At 44.3% G+C, this 23,012-nt stretch overlaps 1 protein-coding gene across 1 annotated transcript in view; it reads left to right on the top strand.

The window, feature by feature from the left end:
- The first annotated feature begins 1,379 nt into the window (after positions 1 to 1,379).
- Positions 1,380 to 23,012, top strand: part of PRKAR1B (protein kinase cAMP-dependent type I regulatory subunit beta) — a 90,850-nt gene continuing 69,217 nt past the window's right edge. Inside the window, exons 1-4 of the mRNA XM_063414149.1 lie at positions 1,380 to 1,580; positions 2,395 to 2,599; positions 11,910 to 12,080; positions 15,833 to 15,924. Of these exons, the coding sequence (XP_063270219.1) occupies positions 2,423 to 2,599; positions 11,910 to 12,080; positions 15,833 to 15,924 (440 nt within the window). The 5' untranslated portion in view covers positions 1,380 to 1,580; positions 2,395 to 2,422. The remainder of the gene's footprint in view (positions 1,581 to 2,394; positions 2,600 to 11,909; positions 12,081 to 15,832; positions 15,925 to 23,012) is intronic.

The following is a 23,012-nucleotide window of genomic DNA, read 5'->3' as shown; positions in this document are numbered from 1 at the left end:
GCTCCCGTGCCACACACAGCGCTGTGGCTGCCGTGCACCTGCCTTGGCTCTGCAGCCTGTCCTGCACGGCCAGCTCATCATCCATGATGGTCAGGACATGTTTCACGGCCAGCCTGTCCCCTGTGCTCAGGCCATCCTTCCTGGCCACGTGTGTCACAGCCAGGCTACTGTCCTTCATGGCCATAACCATCCCTCATGGTCCGGCCACTTCACACATCCAGACTGACCTTCGTGGCCAGGCCTGTGCTTAAAGGCCAGGCTATTGTCCATTGTGGCCAGGCCCGTCTTCCTTCACTGGCCTGTCCTCAGGCTGGTGGTGCCGAGCAGCCAGGCCAGGTCCAGCCATCCCCTGTGAGCCCGTGCGGTGCAGAGCGGGTCCGTGCGGTGCTGAGCGGGTCCGTGCGGTGCAGAGCGGGTCCGTGCAGAGCAGAGCGGGTCCGTGCGGTGCAGAGCGGGTTCGTGCAGAGCAGAGCGGGTCCGTGCGGTGCAGAGCGGGTCCGTGTGGTGCAGAGCGGGTCCGTGCGGTGCAGAGCGGGTCCGTGCGGTGCAGAGCGGGTCCGTGTGGTGCAGAGCGGGTCCGTGCGGTGCAGAGCGGGTCCGTGCAGAGCAGAGCGGGTCCGTGCGGTGCAGAGCGGGTTCGTGCAGAGCAGAGCGGGTCCGTGCGGTGCAGAGCGGGTCCGTGTGGTGCAGAGGTGCAGAGCGGCTCCGTGCGGTGCAGAGCGGGTCCGTGCGGTGCAGAGCGGGTCCGTGTGGTGCAGAGCGGGTCCGTGCGGTGCAGAGCGGGTCCGTGCGGTGCAGAGGTGCAGAGTGGGTCCGTGCGGTGCCGTTCGAAGCGGAGGGGTCGGTGAGGATCGGAGTGGAGGGGTCGGTGTGGAGCTGTTCGAAGCGGAGGAGTCGGTGCCGCCCGGTTCGGAGGGGTCGGTGCCGCCCGGAGCGCAGCGGTCGGTGCTGCTCGGTTCGGAGGGGTCGGTGCCGCCCGGAGCGCAGCGGTCGGTGCCGCTCGGTTCGGAGCGCAGCGGTAGGTCCCGCCCGGTTCGGAGGGGCCGGTTCAGAGCGCAGCGGTCCGTGCCGCTCGGTTCGGAGGGGCCGGTTCGGAGCGCAGTGCCGCTGGGTTCGGAGCGCGGCGGTCCGTGCCGCTCGGTTCGGAGCGGTCCGTGCCGCTCGGTTCGGAGCGGTCGGTGCCGCTCGGTTCGGAGGGGCCGGTTCGGAGCGCAGTGCCGCTGGGTTCGGAGCGCGGCGGTCTGTGCCGCTCGGTTCGGAGCGGTCCGTGCCGCTCGGTTCGGAGGGGCCGGTTCGGAGCGCAGGGTCCGTGCCGCCTCTCGGCGGAGGCGGCGGCGGAGGCCGCGCCCGCCGGTGAGTGACGGCGGCGGCACTTCCTGCGGGCGAGCGGCGGCAGAGCCGGAGCCTTTGTGCGGGAGCGGGAGGAGGGTCCCCGCGGCGCCCCGCGGCCCCGGGCGGGCGGGCAGGAGCGGAGGCGGCGGCGGCTGCAGTGCGGAGAGCGGCAGGGGAGCCGCTTCCCCCGCCTCCACCGCCGGCCAGGACAGAGGAGGCGCCGCCGCTCAGCCGGCTCCGGCCACCAGGTATTTACCGGCCCCTCCGCTCCCCGGGCACGGCCGGGCGCGGAGCCGTGCGGCGGGCAGGGACAGGGACAGGGACAGCGACAGGGACAGGGACACGGACACGGACACGGACAGGGACAGCGGAGGCAGATCCACCCGGCCGGGCCCGGGGCACTTCCCCGGCGTTCGGAGCCTCCCGGGGCCTGCCCCGCACGGCCCCGGCATCCACAGACACGGGCAGACAGGACGGGGCCGGGGTAGAGCTGCCCTGGCGTTCTGGGCTCGTAACGGAGAGATCATAACCTCGCTGGGGGAAATAAAGAGGGTTTGGGGCTGTTCTCCCCCCAGTACATCAAACTTCCTTTTGGGGAGCTCGGTTCCCTTCGGGGGGCTCTGCCCGCTCCTCAGCTTCCCTGGGGCCGCGGGCTGGGAAAGGAGAGATGCTAACATTGCCAAAACCCCTCTGTAGCAAAGAGCTGGTGACAGGAGCGAGTCCCCACAGGGAGAGCAAAGCGGGGCTTTACACCGTCATTTAACAGTGTCTTTGAAAGTGCTTGCCTCGTAGGGTCAGTTTCACTGGTTTGCTGGTTTGTTCCCAAATATTGATCACTATCTAGGAGTTAAAATCCTCTTTGTGTACTTGGTGGGATGTTGATGATACAAAGATGACACAGTTCAGCATTTCCATGTACAACCCCAGAACCTTAAAACGTTCAAATTCAGTAGGTCCTCAAAAGGCGACAGGCAATATTAAAATGTCTTTGCTTTTCAGATCTCTCTGATGAGAGATTTGGGAACTGTCTCATCTCTTTCTTGCACCATTTTCTCCACCTAGGTTGTGTTTTCTGTTTACAAGCCTGAAGATGGCTGCTGCTGCTTCCTGCAATGTGGAAGAAGATGAGAGCCTGAAGGGATGTGAACTCTATGTTCAGAAACACAACATCCAACAGATTTTAAAAGAATGCATTGTAAACCTCTGTATAGCAAAGCCAGACCGACCCATGAAGTTCCTCAGAGAACACTTTGAAAAATTAGAAAAGGTCAGTGATTTTCAGGTGACTTTACATTTTCAATTTATAAAATGAAAAGATTGTTTAAAGTTTTCAAATGTTTTGGTGCATTTTTTTTTCTTTCAATTTTTAAATGGCCACACAACTGTGAAAATATAAATTGTTAAGAGAGAAAAGCCCCAACCCTTCTATTGTGGATGTCTACTGTAACATTTGCTATAGTTCAGAATGTTTTGTGCTTAACACCAAGATTATAATACCTCATCAAGCTGCACTTGTTAAAAATGACCCAAATTGGTTGTGAAGCATGGCATTCTGAACTTTCATCTCTTGGAAGAACCTCCCTGTGGGTGCAAAAATGTTGTTTATTCCAGAGTCAGATGGTAGGGTTTTACCTTCCCCTAAAACTGACCAAGATCAGGGAACCAGCAAGTTCTCAAAATCATTGAACAGTTTTATCTTTAATTTCACTGCTCTCTCCTGTCTGCAGTGCCTGTCCCAGGATCCTCTGACAGGGGATGCATTAAGAGAGACCTCACTTACTGTGACTGTCTTCTAAAGCAATGTAGAGTGGGGGAAACATTTTAGAACATTCCCAGACAAATTCTTTCTAAAGCCTACGGGTGTTTTTGCAGGAAGAGCACCTTGTGTGAGCAAGTGTTGTTGTAGGCTTGAGAGATAAGGTTCAGTAGTTCCTTCCTTCAATAGTGAATAATACATAAGGCTGATATATCACCAGTGATGTAAAACATTTAATACATCTCACTCTTTGCTTTTCTGATACATTTTTATATAATGAGTATACACCAAATTTGTGTAGTTTTAAAAAAACGTTGCATTTTGGTGGCAACCTGGGATGTCAGAGAGGGGTAGAAAGTACAAGATGGTTTTTAATTGTATTTGATTATTATGAAAAAGAAACAGTCTCTTAATTTTGTATATTCTAAACTTCTGACAGCCAAGACCCATTTTGAGAGAATTGAAATTGCTGAATTTCCTTTACTGTGTTGTGAATTATTATCTGTCATAACGTGGAATTTTGGGCTTCTTGAAAAGGATAAAGGCCATTCTTGGAAAAAAAAAATTAAAATGTGCTGTGGTATTATGGAATATGCTCCATTGCTAGAGGGTTTTTTTGAGGAGTTGTACTGGGGGAGTTTGGCTTTGTTGATGTTAACACAGCACACAGACCTGAGAGGGGAGGGCAGCTCCCACCCTTGAGGAATTACATCTTCTTTCATGTGATCTGTTATTTCCCAAAGAACAGCAGATACCAGAATCCTGTAGGACATCAATCAGGATGCCAGCACAGGAGCTGATGGATAGCACTTGTCTCAAAATGGAAGATGATTTAGAAACATCAAGGCATCAACTGCAGGGGATGTTGTGCTTGCTGTGGGAGGACACAATCTTGGCACTGCCTCTCTAGAGCAGCCTGGGGGCTGAGCCTGCTGAGCCTGGAGGCTTTAGGCTGCTTCTGGAGGTTTCCAGCACTGTAATTCTTGGTAATTAAGCATTTTGACTCTCTTGTTGCTCCGAGGACTTCCTTGGGATGAGTGCACTGTGAGGGATTTTGTGCTGTTGAATAATATTTTGATTTAGTTGGCTGCATGAGAACAATTGAAGGAAGACTTTGAAAAGATAGAGAAATCTTTCAATAAGTTTTATCCTGTTTTTTTAGGCTTGTCATATACAGGTAGTTTGAAGAATCCTAATGGAATTGTGAATTTAGCAATTGTTCATTAGATTTTTGCAAATGTGCAATACTGACATGGCACATTTGTTATTAGCTCCTTTAATTTTGGTCCTGTGTAGGGAGAGGAGTGAAAATCTTTAGGTTTAAGTATGATTTTCTAAACAAAGTAATGCATTTTTACACCTAAGTGTGGTATTTGGAGCTTATTTTCCAAACTCATTAAGATAAACTACACGTTCCACTGAAGAGAGCAGCAGAAGAACAGTTTATCTGTCAAAAAAACGTGGGAAGTTTAGAGATGAAGTGTAGGATATTTTTAAGTGGTTAAAAAATGATCTTGTGGAAAACAAGTAGAGCTTGGTCCACATCAAAGTACTGTAGCTACCTCAGAAACGAATAAAAAAAAAGAAGAGTGTGTTTAATTTTGCTAATTCTTTGCTCCATCTCATAAAATCAACTCATAAAAGTAAAATTTATTATAATATGCAAGATCAGAGTGGATCATAAATGCTTTTCACCCTCTGATGACATCAGAGTTGGGTTCATTGCCTTCAGCCTGCTGCTGAATGAAGATGGGTGAGGGACCAAGCTCTGACCCCACCACACTCAGTGGCCCCAGGTGCCATTCTTAGGTGTCATTCTTAGGTGTCATTCTTAGGTGCCATTCTTAGGTGCCATTCTTAGGTGTCATTCTTAGGTGTCATTCTTAGGTGCCATTCTTAGGTGCCATTCTTAGGTGTCATTCTTAGGTGTCACACGTGCAGAGCAGGTTTGTTGTGGCAGGAATTGGTAGGAGCAGCTGAGAGCAGAGCCAGGGATGAGGTAATGCCCGAGGATTGGACTGTCCTGGGCTGGTGTTCAGCTCTGTGCCTGGGCCACTCTTTATTCACAGCATGGACATGGCCTGGGAGGGCTGTAAAGGGACAACGTGAATAAATACTTATGAATAAAGAGACTGGAGACTGAGGTTTGATGTTTGATTCTGAAGGAGTGCCAATGTTAGAAAGAACAGCCCCCCAATGCCTTTCTAATGCAGCTTATTTCTATCAAGTACAATATCAAACCCCATAACTCTGAAAATAATTGTGGGAAAACTTTAATACACATTTTTCTGTTCACTTAATACTGGCAGGACCTGCTTAAGTTGCCAGTAATTGCTGGGAATCAGCCCATGTTTCTATATTCTGAGGCTTGCAAGTCACTTTTATATGCTGTGACCTGTGGACTTCAAGATGACATCTACTCTGATCACATTAACAGTTACTTTGTAAAAATCTGTAACATGCCCTTGAGCACAGAAAATAGTTGAAAACACTTTAGGTACTTTAGATTTTAAAACCTGTGATATTTCCTTTGAACAATTTATTTTACGTTTCCCTGTGACTGTGTAGATCTTAGTGGATGGAGTGAGGAAAATCTTTCCCTTAGGGATTGTAATTGGGTTTTTTTGGAGTGAGGGAATAGATGTTAGCCAAGAAACTGTGGCATTATTTTAACAGCTGTAATTAAGTCCTGTTTACTTGAGGACTAAAGGAGGCATAGCAGAAAAAAAACAGGGAACATGTACTTTATCTCTGGTTCTCACTTTATGTGAAAAAGTTAATTACTGAGAAATTACAGGCAATGCTTTGTATTTTTAGCCATACTGAGACTGTAAGGATTTCATAGTGTCAGGCTGTTTAGTGCCACCATTATGTGATCAAAGGTGGAGTTGTCTTGCCAGGCTAAGCTCAACTGTTCCGCAGCAAGGAATTAGAATGAGCAGCAGAACTAATGAAGGAAATGGCACCAAAGAAGAGGGATGTGTTTAAAATGGCTTTGCTGTGTGGGGTGTTTCAGAGCAGGGCTGGGCTGGGCTTTGCTGGAACCTTCTGGAACTCAGCTCTCTGGGGCACTGGGTGGAACTGCACACTGTGTTTGGGACAGAGCTGTGAGCTGGGAAGGAAAAAGGTGTGATAAACCACAAAAGCACCCCCTGTTAGCAAAATACACTTTATTTACTCACCACAGGGAGTTCCAGATCCAGAGGTACTCAAGCATCATGATTTGAGCACCAGGCTCTTCTTCTGCAGCAGTATTCTCTCCCAGTATTTGTATTTTGTCACAAAAAGGAATCCTTCAATCAATAATTTCCACCAGAACCTGTCTAAACTGATGAAATTAATTGTGAAAAGTACGGGTTATTATGCAAAGTATAACTCACTGCTTTCAGATAAGCTGGGGAGAGGTTATGAATTTGAAGCAAAATCACACAGAGAAAAAAAACTATAGAAAAAATGCATTAACTAAGCAGTTTTATAAAGCCTAATAATAATATTGTTCCAAGCTTACAAAGCAGTCAGGTGGTATCTCCTTAGTGGTCAGAAATGCTGGTAAAGCATTCAGGAATGTACCTGAGATGCTGACAGAAGCACAAAAGTGGGAGCAGGGGGTGGCTGGCTGTGACTGCCCCTCTGAGCAGGCTTGGGCAGCCTCTGCTCCTGCCTCTGCTGCTGTCAGGGCTGGGAAGAGCTGGATGAAAATCATGAAAGTCAGCTCAGGTTGGGCCTCTGGGATTGCCAGTCTGCCCCAGGCAGTGTTGTGGGAGGTGACAGTTTTCTTGGAAGAGGTAAAGGAAAACGAGGTGAATTTTTAAAACCCCCTCAGGCCAACTTTCCTTCATGCAGGAGGCTTAGGGAAGGGTGGAGGGTGAAGGGAATAAGAGCAAAAAGAGAGAAAAAAAAAGCTTTTTCCCTGAGAAATAAAATGAGTTATAAGCAAACCCGTGCTATTACAAGTCTTGTGTGGAACATATTAGAGCTGAGCCCCCTGTTTACTTTGTGTGTCCACAAGTGTGAGTAGCTTTCCCAGTCTCAAAGCCAAAACCTAACAAAAACAGAGTGCAGTGATGGAACACGGAGGGAATTCTGCCTGGAAGATGTCTTTGTTTCACATCTCAAGCTCCCCTGTTTTACATTCATCACTTAATCCACTTTTATGTGGGCTTGTCTCTTACACAAGCTATGCGTGCATACATTGTTATTTGGCTGGGTTTTAAGAATCAGGAGTGTTGGCTATGAGTCTCTTTGATTATATAAGCTTTCAAGTATCAAAAATAGGGTCTGTGTTTTGTAACATAACCTCTCACTTTGCTGTGAGGCGTGTGTAGGGACATGGGGAAGAGGTGGTGATGGGTTGAGATGCTGAAGACACTGGTGGGGAGAAGACAAGAGGTGTGAACAAGTTGCAGGAGGTAGAACAATGGCAGTAAAGGGTCTGAGGAAGGTCAGTGATGCAGTTGGAGTGTCAGGCGGGTTTTTGGCAGGAGAATTTTGCCTAGATTGGAAATTGGGAATGAGCTGAGATGCAGAGAGGCCACGGAGGCAGAAATAATAATCAAAGTGGAGGAAAACTGTGGAGTGGGTAAATACCTTGGTAGGATAGCAGGGAGTGCATGTTAAAGGTATTTCCTAGAAGTGCTGTAGAAGAAAAGGTAGCATGTACCAGGGGGAAGGCAGTGGAACAATAATTGGGATTGTGTGAATAAGAAGGCTGAATGATCAAAAAGATTATCTATCTGATCTGGCAAAGATAAGACTGGAAAGAACATTCAGATCTCCCAGATTTTTCCTGCTTTTAGTGATGGCATCAGTCAGCCCCGTCCTTCCAGCAAAGCAAAGTGCTTTGCCTGTGGCCTTTGTTGGTTGCTGTAAATCATCAGCCCCAAGGAGTGGTGAGGGGTGTAGAAACCTTCCTGGATTGAGAGCATCTCCTCTGGGTCAATTCCAGTGCAAAGAGAGATTAGTTACCTGTGCGTGAACCTTCCTGCATGTTTTCTGTGAGTAATCGAGGTCTGTCAGTCAGAAAAGTTTATGAATGTGCTTGAGGGGAAAAAATGTCATTTAGAGTGTACTTGGTGGTGTTGCTTTTGAATGCAATGTATACATTGTAGGAAGCAGAGCAGAGGTACTGAGCTTTGATATCAAATATCTGACTTGATTCTAAAGGTCTTCTTGGGGTGTTTTTTTAAGGCTGCACAGTGATTTGGAGCCTCCTTAGGAGCTCTCCTTCCTTCAGCTCATCTGAGTTTTCAGGTAGTGACAAAGCCTGAAAGGAGAGACTGGCAGAGGAGGTGAATTTCTCTTTAGAAATGCTCCAGCTGACAGGGAAGAAAGCTGCTGGGTTGGGAACGGTTTATCCTCTTAAGCAGTGGTCTGAAAGGAGGTGTAAACCTAAAAACTGTCTCAGCATGGTGGCTGCTTCACTGGCAGTGCTTAAACTCATTAAAAATTCATGGAAGCATGATGTGGGGAAGATGCTGAGGACAATAAGCTAAGTTCCTGTGGTTTATACCTCAGCCCCTTGTAGTTGAAAGTGGACATTCAACAGATGAGTTGGTTATTGCAGTTGTATTTATTGGTTCTTCTCTTAATCTGAGGCAATGATCACAGGCAGTTACACTGTCTTGCATTTGTGTCTTCCATGTGTTTTCTCATTTGAAAATGGACATAATTGGGCAATATGATTATGAATTATCAGTGCTGTCCAAAGAGAGAGAGCGATATCACCGGTTGTCATGACAACAAAAGATGATGAGGTGTTTACTTGAAACTGAGTTCTGCACAAGGATTCACATCAAGCCGCCTCTGAAGATCGGTGTTTGAAGAACTCTTCTTGAGACACTTCATTCCTCCTTTCAAACATTTGCTGCATTTGTGCAGTTTCACCCCAGGATCTATGGAAGACGTCTCTCTGAGGGCTCAGCCCAGGACAGAACAAACGCTCCTGTTTCCAAAAGGCACGCTCTAGCTCAGGAATGGGGATCCTTCCCAGACTGCAAAAGCGGCGTGTGGAAAAGCCAGCCACTCAACTGCCTGCTGTTTATATAAAAGGAGTTTGTAGTGAAGAGACTTCCTTTTAAAATGAATCACACAGTAACTCACTTTTATAATCCTTTAATATCTTTTTGGCTTCTAAAAGTATTTGAGTTTAAGAGCATGCTTTGTAGTATTAATTTTATCTCACTGAGCTTTCTTGTGTGTATAAATCTGTGCTGGGGCAGGGGAGATATTATTTATTAATTCCTTGGAAGTGGCTTTTATGCAGTGTGTACTTAAGAGAGAAGAGTGTATTTTATATTCAAATGTGCAAACTACTACTCTTCTCTCTGAGTAAATATGCTGTGTATAAAAAGAACTGTAAGAGCTGCACACGATTATTTACCCCACTGCCCTCTTGTTGTACTTGCCTTTTAGTTAAATTTTAGCAGCTATTCTTCAGAAAGGTCATTACCACTTTTCAGTTAAGCCCATGAAGAAGGTGCATTTTGTTTTGTTCATTTAATATAATCAGAGACCATTAACACTGTCAGAGATAGGCAGTCAGTAATGTTATGTGAAATTCTTCCATCATAGTTTTCATTTTTAAAGACTAGATGTTAAATATAAGCGTAATATCTAGCATAGATTTGTATTTGAAATATTTTCCTTGATTGTGGTTAAGGAATCTAGAGACAGAGGAGTAAGGAAGAAGTTGCTGAGAATGCTGAAATAGAATTTCCAATTCTTACACTATAGGAAAATCTAGCTGAGTAATTTTTTACTTATCTGGTGCTGCTATTTGTTTGTGAAATTAAAAAGTTTCAGTAAGGATTTAGTACATCTGAAATTTCAGTTTTTTTGGTTGCAGCACCACAGCCAACAGTATTGTGGCTTGGGAGTTTTGGGGTTGTAAACCAGATTTAGACCCCAACTGATCTCAGAAAGAACTTGGCACTTTTTGAGGCAGGTCAAGATCTTGAAAAGTCAGATCTTTAGCCAGCCCTCTACATTTTATCTCTGAGCTTGTCACCTAAATATTTCAGTAATGCCTTCTTCAAAACAAGAACGTGTGACTTGTTACTTTGAGTCATGCAGCATGGGAAATACTGCTCAGTTATTTATTTCAAGTAGCAATAGTGCATCAAAGACTGGTGTCAGAGGTCAATGAGAAGGGCAGTGTCAGTGATAGTACAGGAATTAACTGGAATAAGACCAGAAAAGACAGGTGGCATGAATGGATTTGATGTAAACATCAATGGCAAAACATATATTAATCATCCATTTTTCTCGCAAGCTTGAAAGCTGTGAGCCAGTGCCAGTTTTGTGTACTGCCCTTTTGTGGTGCCATAGCTGCTGAGCTGTGGATCAGTCACTTCCTCTGGCACTGAGGCCAGCTGGTGGTGGTGGTGATCTGCCACTCGTGCTGGTGCTCCCAGATGCTCCCTCCTCCTCTCACTGCTGTCCTAGCTCTGCATGGAAATCTCACTGGAAATTTCCTGTGGGACAGAGGCCAGGTGCTGGCACCCGTGTTGGTTTATGGGGTGTGCAGGGAGCTGTGTTGCTGTGTTTCTTTTTGGGTAGTCTGCAGTGCTGCAGAGCTGGGTTGTCTGAAAAACACTGGGGTTGCTCAGGGAGTCGTGTACATCCCTCAGTGTGACACTGGGGCCACCAGGCTGTGGGCTTTGCCTGCACAGAGGAGATGGCAGCAGATGAAACTCTGGAGCCAGCTTGCCTGCTTGCAGTGCCTGTGTCCCTGCTGCTCATGCCCTCTGGTTTCCTGTACCAGGGAACAGAACATATGGCCCACCCCATCTCCAGTTCTCCCCTCCCTTTAGGCAGGATTGCTGAAGATGGGGATGAACCAGCCCCAAAGGCTCTGGGGAAGCAGCAGGGGCAGTGTGTTGTGGCTGAGCAGTGCCAGGGGGTGAGAAGGAGGGCTGGGTCTGAGCAGAGGCCCCCATTTCTTTGACTGACAGACATGGATGATGCAAAGGGAATTTTTAGTCCTTTATGCTTTCCCTTGAATCCCAGGAAGCTGAGGGATATAACATGGGGCTCTGGGAAAATACTGTAATTATGGGTAATCTAGTTTGTCTCTATCCTTTGGAAGTCAAATTCAGTGTATGAATTGACAGTCTTGCAACTCTGACCTCCTTTCCTGAAGGTTTTTTGTACTATTTTCTACTCGTGTTACTCTCTCTTCAGGGATTCCCCTTTCTATTTTATTCTCTGTTCCACAAGCATGAAATTTAGAGAATAACCTCCCTGTTGGCCAGCTGGTGCTAGGCCAGCCATCATCTTTCACAGCCCTCTGGAGCCTACCTTGGATCTTATTTGCTTGGAAGGAGTCCCATTGATTATAAATCAGTCGTATGGCAGAAATTCTGGAGTAGGGAGCATCTTTGTTGTTTGTGGTGATAGTAAGTTTGCAAAGGAGAGCAAGATGAAGAAACCTATCTAATAGATCAATGTGTGACTCCTGACAAATTGTCTGTACAGGGGACAATGACATGTACAAGCCAACTGAGCAAATAGCAGCTGTGATGTTGGAGAGTGAGCAAAAGAGGCTTGTTTTGCTTTCTCAACCAGGAGTAGCTGCAAAGACACGCCTGCACTTTATGTACATTGGTTGCCATCATGTATAAGAAAGAGTTGAACAGGTCAAATGCCTGCACACACACTGTAGTCGATGCTATTCTCATTAAATTTGTAATTTTCTTTCAGCAGCGCCAATTGACACTCACCCAAACACAGAAGTAAAAGGGTTGCTGACAGTCATAAAAGAAGGGTGAATTGACTACATCCATGGGTAAGAGCTGCTTTCTTGTCTCTTTCTGCCCTGCAGGAAGAATGCAAGCAAATCCTGGCTCGGCAGAAATCCAGCTCCCAGTCGGACTCTCACGACGACGAGGTTTCCCCTCCGCCTCCCAACCCGGTGGTGAAGGCGCGGCGCAGGAGAGGAGGGGTCAGTGCAGAGGTGTACACGGAGGAAGATGCTGTTTCCTACGTCAGAAAGGTAACGTGGGACCTCCTCTCTGGCTCTGAGATGTACAAGACAATCAAAGGACTCGTATTTTGTCCCTAGTTTGGGCTCCTGGGCTGGTCTGGAGGGTGGTGTCCTCATGCTGGCCGTCTTCACACTCAAGTTCTTTTGCTGTCCCCTTGACTGGGGACTTTCTCCATCAATGGGATTTCAGTATTCACTGTTTCTTCCTTTTCATCTGTTTCCCTGTGTAACAGGGTCGGTAATTCTCAGCCATTTCCTCCGTAGTCACTGACTTCAGCATCTTCTGAGTTTGATCAAGACCTCTCATTATTGGAAGACAGCTTTTCTGTTTCTGCATTTCCTGTTTGTTTTGTTTCTTGTTTCCAAAAGTCAATTCTGCTTCAAGTTTTCTTGAGTCATTTAGGTTTCCTAGACCACTCAGGCTCATATTTCCCATGCTGATTAGGTACCACTTAACCCATTGAATTTTGGAAGTCTGTTGCCCATACTTGAGTGATTTTGTGTGACCACTGTCTTTGAAGAAATGCCAATCCCAAATTAGGTAATTTCTTCACTAGGAGCTCTATTTTGGGCTTCTCTCTTTTAAACTGCCTTTTTTCACAAAAACATCTAGCTATGTTCTATCTTTGATATCTCTTAATAACTCTGCATTTTTTTTTGACACTGGCTAAAACTTTCAAAGATTATTAAAAGAGAGACATTACAATAGCATATGTCATGTTTCTTTAGGGAGCCAGGCTGAAAATATATTTCATAAGGTTGACAGATGCTACTAATGTGCTTTTGTGCACGCCTGGAGTAGCTTTAACTCAAAGAGCTTTTTCTTTATGGGAATGCATTTTGTCAGTCACTGTTTTTTGGCAGAATACTTTTTGCCTTTGCAGTCAGATGTGCTTTTGTCATCTGCTTATGATACAAGTTCACTGGCTGCTCTGGGGATTTCTGTCCCAAGAAAAAAAAGCATTAGGAGAGCCATTTATCCTTAAAACAAGTGTGAAGGAGTATTCTTGTGGCAGTTAAATAATGTTTGCAAGTGCGTGGTAAATTTTAATAGCACTGGGCTCAAGCTATTAATGAATGCTCTGCACTGTTAAAAAACTCGTGTGATACTTCAAAAGCCACTTTAAAACACTTTTCTTTCTGTGCATTTTGCAATATCCCCCTAAAAAACTTCAGTGAAGACATCCCATTTATTTCTGCTTATTATGGGTTCCATCTGACTCCTCTGAAAATCAAAGGGAACATCCCTTCCCACTCCCCTGAGTAATTCTTTTATGTTTATAATGGAACCTGAAGCAAACTTTGTTTTCTTCATTTCTCAACAGTGATGTCAGTGAGTCCTGACAGTAGCATGAGTAGGCAAGAACCAGAAGCAGCAATACAGATCATATTTTGTGTGTTCTGTGGCTAGCCCTGTTATGATTTTGATTTCCTAGGAACTGACTGATCTTAAATTATAATAATTTAGAGGATAGTTTCTTGCACAGCTACAGATGCTGGAAGGAATACAGAACTAGCACTGGGAGGATTTGTGTTAGTGCTTTGTCTTCTGCCATAAGCAAATGAATCCCATGGTGAAACCCATGGATGTGTTTGAAATAAACAGAAATAAAAGGAGACACTGAAAGGACAATTTATGGAACAAATTTAGAAGAGTAAAAAGCAAGGCAGAGGTTGTGTTAGACTATTGCAAACAGATGGACTTTTAGATAGTAGTCAGGAAGAACCACTGGCTTGAATTCAGGTGTTGGATAGAAACACATCTGGGTCATAAGCCAGTTTGAAGGATCCCTTGAAGGGGATAGCATGAGTAGTGCTAGAGGCAGTGAAATGAGTTATGTCCCTGGAGAGAAAATCAAAAGAGATTTAGCTCTGATTTGTGCAAGCACATGGCGTGGCTTCATTCTGGGGAAGATCTCTGTGGAGGGTTAGTTCATCCTTGAACTGGAGAAAGCAATATTTGTTAACACGTCTGACATAGCACAGTTAACAACTAACAGAACAGGAATCTTGCTCTAAAGAGGGTTATCAGCTTGAAGAGAACACTCAGTGATTATTTGGAAGAGTGATGTAAGAAATGGCCAAGGGATTTTTACCACCATTTGATTTTGATCAGATGCTTGGTTACACCTAGAGAATCTCTCCTGTGTTTTCTGTGTCCCTGCCCCAAGAAACACACAAAGCCTTGGGGCTTTCACTGCTGCAAATTTACCCTTAGAAAGGCTAGTCAGGGCTATTTCATAATCAGACAGAAAGGCTGGAGTTGAATGTGTTAGTGATCTGATTATTTACCCTTTTGGCTCATCAGCAGTAAGCTGAGCAGTCGTGTATTCTTAATAGAGCAAGGGTTCAGGCCTGCAATTCAATCCAGTGTTCCTCTGACAGGGTAAAAACCAAGGATAAGATACTGGCTGAATTGAACACTGAGAAATTTAAACTTTTACATCAATTAGATTAGATTTCACTCTGATAAAAACATGCAGTTTGTACACCTATACTTCTCTAGACTTAATTTGAGTAATCTGATGACTGCAGCAGTCAATACAAGAGAGGTCTGAAGCCACTTTAACTTTAGATCATCACAGTGCAGCGTTTCACCATGAAATAAATCTTGGTAATTCTTTGTGGGAACTGGTTCTACATCAGTTTTACCCTTTGAGACATCCTTCTTTTGGTTGGATGGGTAGTTCCTTGCTTTTCCAGGATGAGGGAAGGAAAGTGCCTGCACATCAACACAGGTAGTAACTTAGAACAGACAGATACACTATTCCTATCATAGGAAAATGGGAGAGGTAAATGCCCCTTATCAAACTTTATTGTGCAGTAATTGAGACTGACAAACAGATTTTGATTTTCAGATTGGAGTAAAGTTTGTTTAACACTTAGAACTTCTGCTATGCTTGATTCTTTCCTGTTATAATTAAACTATTAAGGAAAATCACATTATCAAAGACAATGAATGTCTTTGACAGGCCATAATTTTGTTACAAATTTCTTGTGTCTCTCCTAATCTTGGTGTCTCTGACTGGTAGAAGAAGATACTTGGCAAATAGAGAGGTACATTATCTACTGATATCTTACCTAAATGGTTGCCAAATGGAAAGTTTTTCCAAAGTGGAAATACTCCTGAATTTTAACTTTTATTTTGAGCAAATTCATGCACAACAGGACTTTTGACATCCCTCCAGTTAACAAATAAAGACCTCTTAATTCTCAAATGGAAATTGTTCTTGTTTTCTATGAAGCCAAGGCACAGGATTTTGGCTCAAATGGGCCTATCGGGAGCTTGGTTCCTTATACCACAGCCAGTACTGAAAAACATGATGTAATCAACACATTTTTACCTTTTTCCTAAAGAAATGTTGCTATTTCCACAGTTTAAAAAGTAGGTTGCTTCTGATATTGTTTGGAGTAAAGAGGAATATAGAATACATTTTCCTCACTCCAAGAGATTTGAAAGGAGACTACACAGCTGCCAGTACCTCCTAATTATTGCATTTTCTGGATATCCTTCTCCCCAGTCATCCCTGATCTTATATTTCCTTTCTGAGTGTCATTTTGAGAACAAAAATTCTTATCCTCACATTATCAAAACTGTAATTTATTACTTTCTTAGTGACTTCATATTATAGCTTAACCCTGTCTCAGTGCCTGAAATAAATTGCATCCATTTTCTTGAATAGTGGAATTTTCTGTAGACTTCACGATTTGTGAAGAAATACAATCAGGAGTATAATTACCTTTCATTCTTTTCTCTACAGGTTATTCCAAAGGACTATAAAACTATGACTGCTCTGGCTAAGGCCATCTCCAAGAACGTGCTCTTTGCTCATCTTGATGACAATGAACGAAGGTAGGAGGGGCTTTATGATCCAAGGGAATCCATAGCTTGGTGTGAGGACAAGAAATTAGATTAAATTTCATCTCAGGGTTCAGAATGGCTCTCACTGATGCATTTGAGTCACACTAGATGCACCCTCAAACATGCACATGGTATTATGACAGAGGGTAAAATCACAAGGTAAAAAAGGACAAGAACAGGTTAGAGTGTATTCAGACATATTAAATATTTTCAGAACAGATGGGCCTGATAAAATTTATTCTGGATTACTTAATTACCTAAAGCAATCTCAGAAGCATTTGTCATTGCTTCTGAAACTCAGGGAAGCATTTCAGGGAATGTCAGGGAAGACAGGTCAAGTGCTGAATGAGTGGGAAAGAAAAAGCATAATGTCTGTAAAAGATAAAAGGGAATGACAAGTAAATTATTTTGTTCTTGGAAAAACTGGAACAAACAAATTATGTATAAGCACCTGAAGGAGATCTAGGAGTTCAGTACCAGCCAATGTGACTTTTAAAGACTTGAAAACATCTTTCCAGAACTGATAGCAAGTTGTACAGCTAGGGAAGGCACAGAGGAGGCCAAACAGCTCAACCTCCAGTAATGTTTTTGACATGAATGTTTATGCTGGTTTAATTAAAAAAAAAACCAACAGGGAAAGGTGTCTTTAATGAAACCAGTGTGGAGCCTGAGCAAAACTGATGGAATGATGCCAACTAGCAGGTGTCACTGGTCCATCATTCCAGTGGAAAGGTGTATTGGAAGGGGTGTTCTGCTTTTCACCATTACTGTCACCAGCAGCCTTGGTGGGACAGGCTGTGAGTGTTGAATTTTCAGCTGACATGAAGATGGGAAGGGCTGCTAAAACACTGGGAGACAAGGGTGGCATTCAGAATTGTGCAGACAGGTTGAAGGAATGTTCTAGTAAAAGCATGGACTGACACTGAGCCAGGAGCAGAGAAGTATTCCTTAGGCAGGAAGAACACCTTTATAAGACAATTTTGCAGTTTTGGTAGTTCCTTGAAAAATTATGTGGAACTTATTGTGGCTCATGGTCTGAATAATAGTCACTGATGTCAAGCCTGTTTCTGAAAATACTAATGTTTTACTGGAGCAGCTAAGCAGAACCTGCAAGCTGTCCCAGTGTTGGAATGATTTCAACTGGAACACAGTGTCCAGTTTGGGCACTGCACTTCAAGGAAAAACAGTTGGAGGAAATTCATGGAGGAGTGGTGGGAATGATCACAGACCTAGATAACATCACTTCTGAGGGGAGAATGGGATTGCTTGGCCCGCAGAGTAAAAGTTGGGGCAGAGGGATGCATTAATAGCTTATAATTGCATGTGACTAATGCTGTATGTGTGATAAACTGCTCTGTGGGCCAGAGGGTAAAGAACAACAAATTGAAAGTGCAGTGGGAGAGAGTCAAGTCAGATCCAAGAAGAGGTCTCTGATGGCTTGGGTGGGTTGTGGAGTCTCCACCACTGGAGGCCATCAAGGACAGATTAGCCTGTGGTCTAATGACAGGCATCAGTCCTGCCTTGCAGCAGGCAAGGCTCAGTGAGGTCAGGAGCTCCTCACCAACCCCCTTTTCTGTGCTTCCATGGTTAGAAAAGACAAAAACTTTCTCTACACTGATGGTTTTAGTTCTGGCAGAACATCAGCAGCACAATCCTTCAGCGGGGCTACTCAAATGCTTGCAGTCAAAGCACATTCCAAGAGTGCAAATTTTGCTCCCTCTTGCAGATGTTTACACAGTTTAATTACTTTGCAATCTTAGGGCTATTGTGTTAAGATGCAGGTTTCTGGAGTAATTAGAAGAGGGTGAATTCTGCACATTTCTTCTAGCTTTTTCACCCACAGAGGAGAATTCTTGTACAGAACTGCTGTAAATCCTGATTATACTGTCAGCATGCTGACGTGACAGGCACTGAAAGGATAGGTTTTAGGGCTGGAAAAAAGGACATTTCAGTCATATGTTATCAAAATAGGATGAGAGACAAAATCTAAATCTGAAGGACAAGTGCTTTTTCTTGCTCTGTGCTGTCTGCACATCATGATCATGGATTCTCCTTTTTGTTCCCTGTGTCCCATTTTCCTCTGACCTGTCATGGATATGTGTTAGGAGTGAAGAGAGCTGTGCATGTGTGAGCTGTAAGTGCATTGTGAACTCGTTGCTTTTGCAAACTATGGCTTGGCCAGGTGAATTCTGCCTCTGCTGTCAAAAGATTCAGGAGCTCCTGGGTTGTGCACTGGAGCATGGTCAGGGGTAGAACCATTTCCCTGCTCAGGGATGTGTCCAGAGGCCTCACTGGAGCCTCATGATGAGCACAGCAGGCTATTGCTGACACTGGGAAAAAGAAAAGCTCACAGAAGGATGTGTATTCTGCTCTGCAAACAGGATTGAAATGCAGGAATAAATTGACATCATGCTCTTACCCTTGTCTGGTTGCGTTTGTCAAGTGTGGAGAAGTCAGCAAGTCAGAGCATACCATTGCCATCACTTCCAGTCTGCATCTGCTTAATGTAAATATGTAGTTCAGTAAAGTAAGTGGTAAATTACTTCATTTGGGCTGTTGGAATGGTGGAAAGCTAGGTAAAGTTATTTTATTTTCTGTGCTGCAATGGTGGTGTTTATTGGCTTGTGTTTGTTTTCCTCAGTGCTTTCTACATTGAAGATATTATTGTTTTATCCAATTTCATGTTTGACCCAAATGTAGGAGGTGTTCAGGTGGGGGAAGGATGGGCTAGCAATTTCTCATTTACAATGGATGACTCTTACATTTTTTATTTCTTCAAAAAGATATTTGTGTTAGCCTGCTCTTACTCGTGTTGCACTTGCTGCTTGGCAGCTGTGAAACTTAAACCCTTATTTATAAAGTCAGAGTATAGCGTATCATCTGTGTGTCAGATATTCCATAAGAAGGGTTGGTTGCATGAGAAATCATGCTGAAGTTAAGGTAAACAAGTATCTTTTTCCACTGGTGTTGGAAACACTTTTCTTCAAGTCTTATTTTAGATCACATCTTTCCCTGTGCTGTGCTTCAAACGGGGCTGAGGTCTGTCCTACACACACACAGAGTCTCTGCTGTAAAATTATACTGAAAAGTGCAATAAAAGGGAAATGCAACAGTACCAAAAGCAGCAGAGCTAGTTATCAGCAGCTTTTGCCAAAATGTTCATGAGTTGCTAACATTGCAAAGAACAGCACAGCTCTGCAAAGTGATGTGCCAGTCCACTGCTTTCTCATGGGACTTGGTTAAACTCTGCAGTAAGGTTGTGGTCCTCTCAAAGCCAGTGGCAAAATGCCCATTACCTGAGGTGGGAGTGTGGTTTTAGCTGTGAGGAGCTGCTGTTCTTATTTGAACAACCAGGAATGCATGGTTTGCCTTGAGGAGAATCTCCTTGCTGATCTTACCCCTTCTGGTTCTAACGTGATCAAAGTTCAGGCCCGTTCTGAAGATGATTTAGAGTTGGGATCAGCTTCCCCCCTTCTTCTGGTGGGTGCTGCCTGGGAATTTTGCACGTGGGAGAGGCTGGTGTGGTGCTGCTGCTGTGCTGCTCTGGCTCTGCAGCCACTGAGGGATTTCTGTCTCTGCACAGATTGAATTACACCCATAACTTGGCAGCGTTCTATTTCCTCTCCCACTCCTGGATATCCAGCAGATTAACGTCCTCTAAGGCCTCCTAGTTGTGAAATGGTGTATAAAGTCAGAACTGGTGACAAGGGGCCAGTCTGAGTGACCTTTTTCTAACCTCTTCTGATTAATCTCTTCTAACCCAGCAGTGTAGCTGTGAAGATTTTTCGTTGTTCACCACATAATGCTGAAATACAAGCACACCCACTTGGCTCTGCAGTGATATTGAATAGTAAAAGGGAATCAAGAGGAAGAAATTATTCATTTTTCTTCTGCGGATAAAAATAAAAAGTAACTTTTCATCATTTCACTGACAGGATGTTGTGTCTCTACTGGACAGGGGCAGGCTCTGAGAGGGGGGCAGTGAGGAAGTTCAGAGGTGAGCTGCTGTGGGAATGGACCCAAAGCTGATGATTGCCAAGGAGGAGAAGGAAATATAACAGAAATAACCAGTAGGAGAGAGAGCAGGGCTGAGAGCAGCAGGAATGTCACTCCTGCCTCCAGGATGTCACCAGTGCCAGGCTGCTCTGCTGAGTCATGAGCCACATCTGTCAGTCCCTGTGCAGAAGCTTGGTGGCCACATAAAGAAGTGGAAAGGTTAAATGTTCACCATATCTGTGTGTAAATGCTGTGTCAAACTTGTTCATCAAGGAGTAAAGAGAGTGGATCAATGTTTAGCTAATGTAATTTTTGGAAGCATTTATTACTAATGTACAGGCAGCTTTCAGAATACTTTTGTGTATTTTATTACTTGCATTATTAGTAAATCGGTTTTTTTGATCAGTATAATGGTGTGAAATGGCTTTGAAAGCAAGAGGCACAAAATGGTATTTAATGCTTTTACTAAAATTTTGAGCTCTTATGCAGACACAAAAAACGTACCAAGAAATGAAGACTCTGTATTTATTTCAGCAGTACACAGTATTGTATTTACTCTTGTGTGTTCCCTGCATGGCAAAGGTGAGAGGATAAAAAGCATTTTTTAATATCTGTCCTTGTTGGGACCAAGATGTAAAGATGAACATTGGCACTTTGCAGACCAGATTCCTCAGCCCACTTACCATTTTTGTTATTCTCACGTCTCCCCAGTTGCTCCATGTCTTGCTTGTTTCTTTACATTTTTCACAGCAATAGGATATTTTTGAGTCCTGTTTAGGATGTGACCACTGTAATCAGTGTTTCCTTTCCTGCTAAAGTGCTACTTTGGCCATGAATCTCCACCATGTATTTATCTGTTGGTCACCCATCCCCTAATATTCTTAGCTGTTGTGTCTTTGTTGTAAACATATCTATTTCTCAGACTGTTTCTTCAATTTGTAATCATTTTACACCCTAAAGGTTTTTTAAGTGCTTGCAGCTCCTTTGCAGCAAGGTATTGTCTTCAAATTCAGAAAACACCTTTTTCACCTGGGTCAGTAATGACTTGGGGCTTCTTTCAACACAGGCACAATTTATCATGAGAAAAGTGGCTTTCCATAGCTAACAAGTGAATTTTAGTTGTTGTTCTCTTGCTGTCATATTGAAATCTTCTTGAAACTTCTGGTGATCAGCGAATTTCAAGGACATTATTATTGCCATAAGCTTTATTCACTTCTGCATAATACCATGTTTTATTAAAGCACTGGCTGCAGGCCAGCTGGAAAGCCTCATCTGTGTGGAGGAAACCTAAGACGGCACCATTCAGGAGCAAGAAATTTTAGAAACAGGATGCCACAGCTATGACATATTCATTACACATCCTGTGTTTTCCTTGCATTTGTAACTTAACTCTTTTGTTAAAAAACAAACACAGATTCAGCTTCTGCCTGTGCTTCGTATATGCCTACAGTGTGCAGAGCAGTGCAAGAAAAATTCCACCTCAGCTGGAGAACTCAGGGTATGGTTTGACTATTGATTTAAGCTGAATTCTGAGCTGCTACCAAAGGATAAAGTATCAGTGAGGGCCAAACCCTGGTTGCTCTCATGGCCAGGTGAGCCAGAGCAGCCCTCTGGAAAGTGATCCTCCCCCTCAGGGTTATTTTCAGTCGGAGCAGGTCCTTCCTCCCACCCTGTGCCTGCTGCTTTGGCAAGGGGAAGGAAGGAGTGGGCTGGGCAGGATCTCCCCTTTTGGCAGCAGGGGTCCAAATCAAACTAAATGGTGGCAGAACTTCACCTTAATTTCCCTTACTAGTCACTGGACAAGGCCAGAGGATGGAAATAGATGTGTGGATACCTCTTTAATAAGCCTTGCCAAGAATGCCAGAGATCTTGAGCTAAACCACTGGGAAGACGAGAGATGAAAAGAAAGAATAAGAGATGAGTGAGAAATTGCACAGCGAGGCATGGCAGTGGGGGCTGAAAGGCTTTCCTGATTCATGGCATGGCTTCCTTGAGTTACATTAGGATTTTTTTGGTGACCAGAGTTGGACGGGATCCTTCACCCTCCTTTTTGGAGATAGCAGAAGGGAGAGGAGATGCAGCATGATCCCAGTGTTGTTCAGATGCATCCCATGAGGGTTTGTAGAGGTGTGAATGCCTGGAACCTGTGCTGGAGCTTCAGGAGGTTGTCAGCAGACCTGGTGGCTTGGGGGCAGAGGAGGTGTGGATATGCAAGATGTGTTATCCATATGTAGCAGGTAGTGAAGAAACTGGTGCAAAACCTCATTGTGTGGAGAGTTTTTCCTGATCATCAGTTGTATTGGATGATTAGCCTGTCCTGTAAATTCTAGTTGTAAACAACCAAAAAGAGGAAACTCAGATTCAGCAAGGCACGCTAAACAAAGCTTTTCTTTGGGTAACACCAAGCTATTTTCCAGGTAAACTGCCTGGCAATCCAGCCTTTCTTTGTGTTTTTGTGCCTTGTTTATGGCCTTGGTTCCTCATGGTGTTTAAAAGTGTGCTGTTTAACTGTGACTTGTTCCATTGACTCGCTGTGGATGTCAAAGGAACTATTCATGTGTTTAAATGGAAGCACACTCAGTCTTGCTGAACTGGAGCTTGCCAATGAGCAATACTACTTAAACTAGAAAAAGTTACGGATTTTGGAGACAAGAACCATCTGGCAGCAGAGATGGAAATGAAACCAGGTAGAGTTGCCCAGCCGTTTGGAAAATAAATGATCCAATTCTCCGTTGAAGGATTAGCTGTGAATTTAGCACTGACTTTATTTTCCAGTACATCCATCTCATTTGTCCAAGAATTATTGTCTTTAATTACCATTGTGGTCCCTGCAGGCAGCAGTCTTGAAATTAGTTATGCAAAGTTGTGCTCTCAGCAGTCATCAGGAGATTGCATCTGCTTTGGTGTCAATCCCCTTACAACAGCCTGACAGCATCAGCAGACTGTACTTTTTGTGATGTCAGTATTTGGCCTGGTAGGTAAGCTACTCTCTTAAACCAAACTAAAAAGCACACACGTTTGGTATTTATGGATATTTTTATCTCGAGAAACAAATACTGTCAGTTTGTAGCTTTTTAGGGGTT

This window comes from Prinia subflava, chromosome 17, assembly GCF_021018805.1.
Source record: "Prinia subflava isolate CZ2003 ecotype Zambia chromosome 17, Cam_Psub_1.2, whole genome shotgun sequence".
Taxonomy (NCBI): Eukaryota; Metazoa; Chordata; class Aves; order Passeriformes; family Cisticolidae; genus Prinia; species Prinia subflava.
The sequence above is the reverse complement of the archived record's forward strand: the minus strand, read 5'-3'. Positions and strand labels throughout refer to the sequence as shown.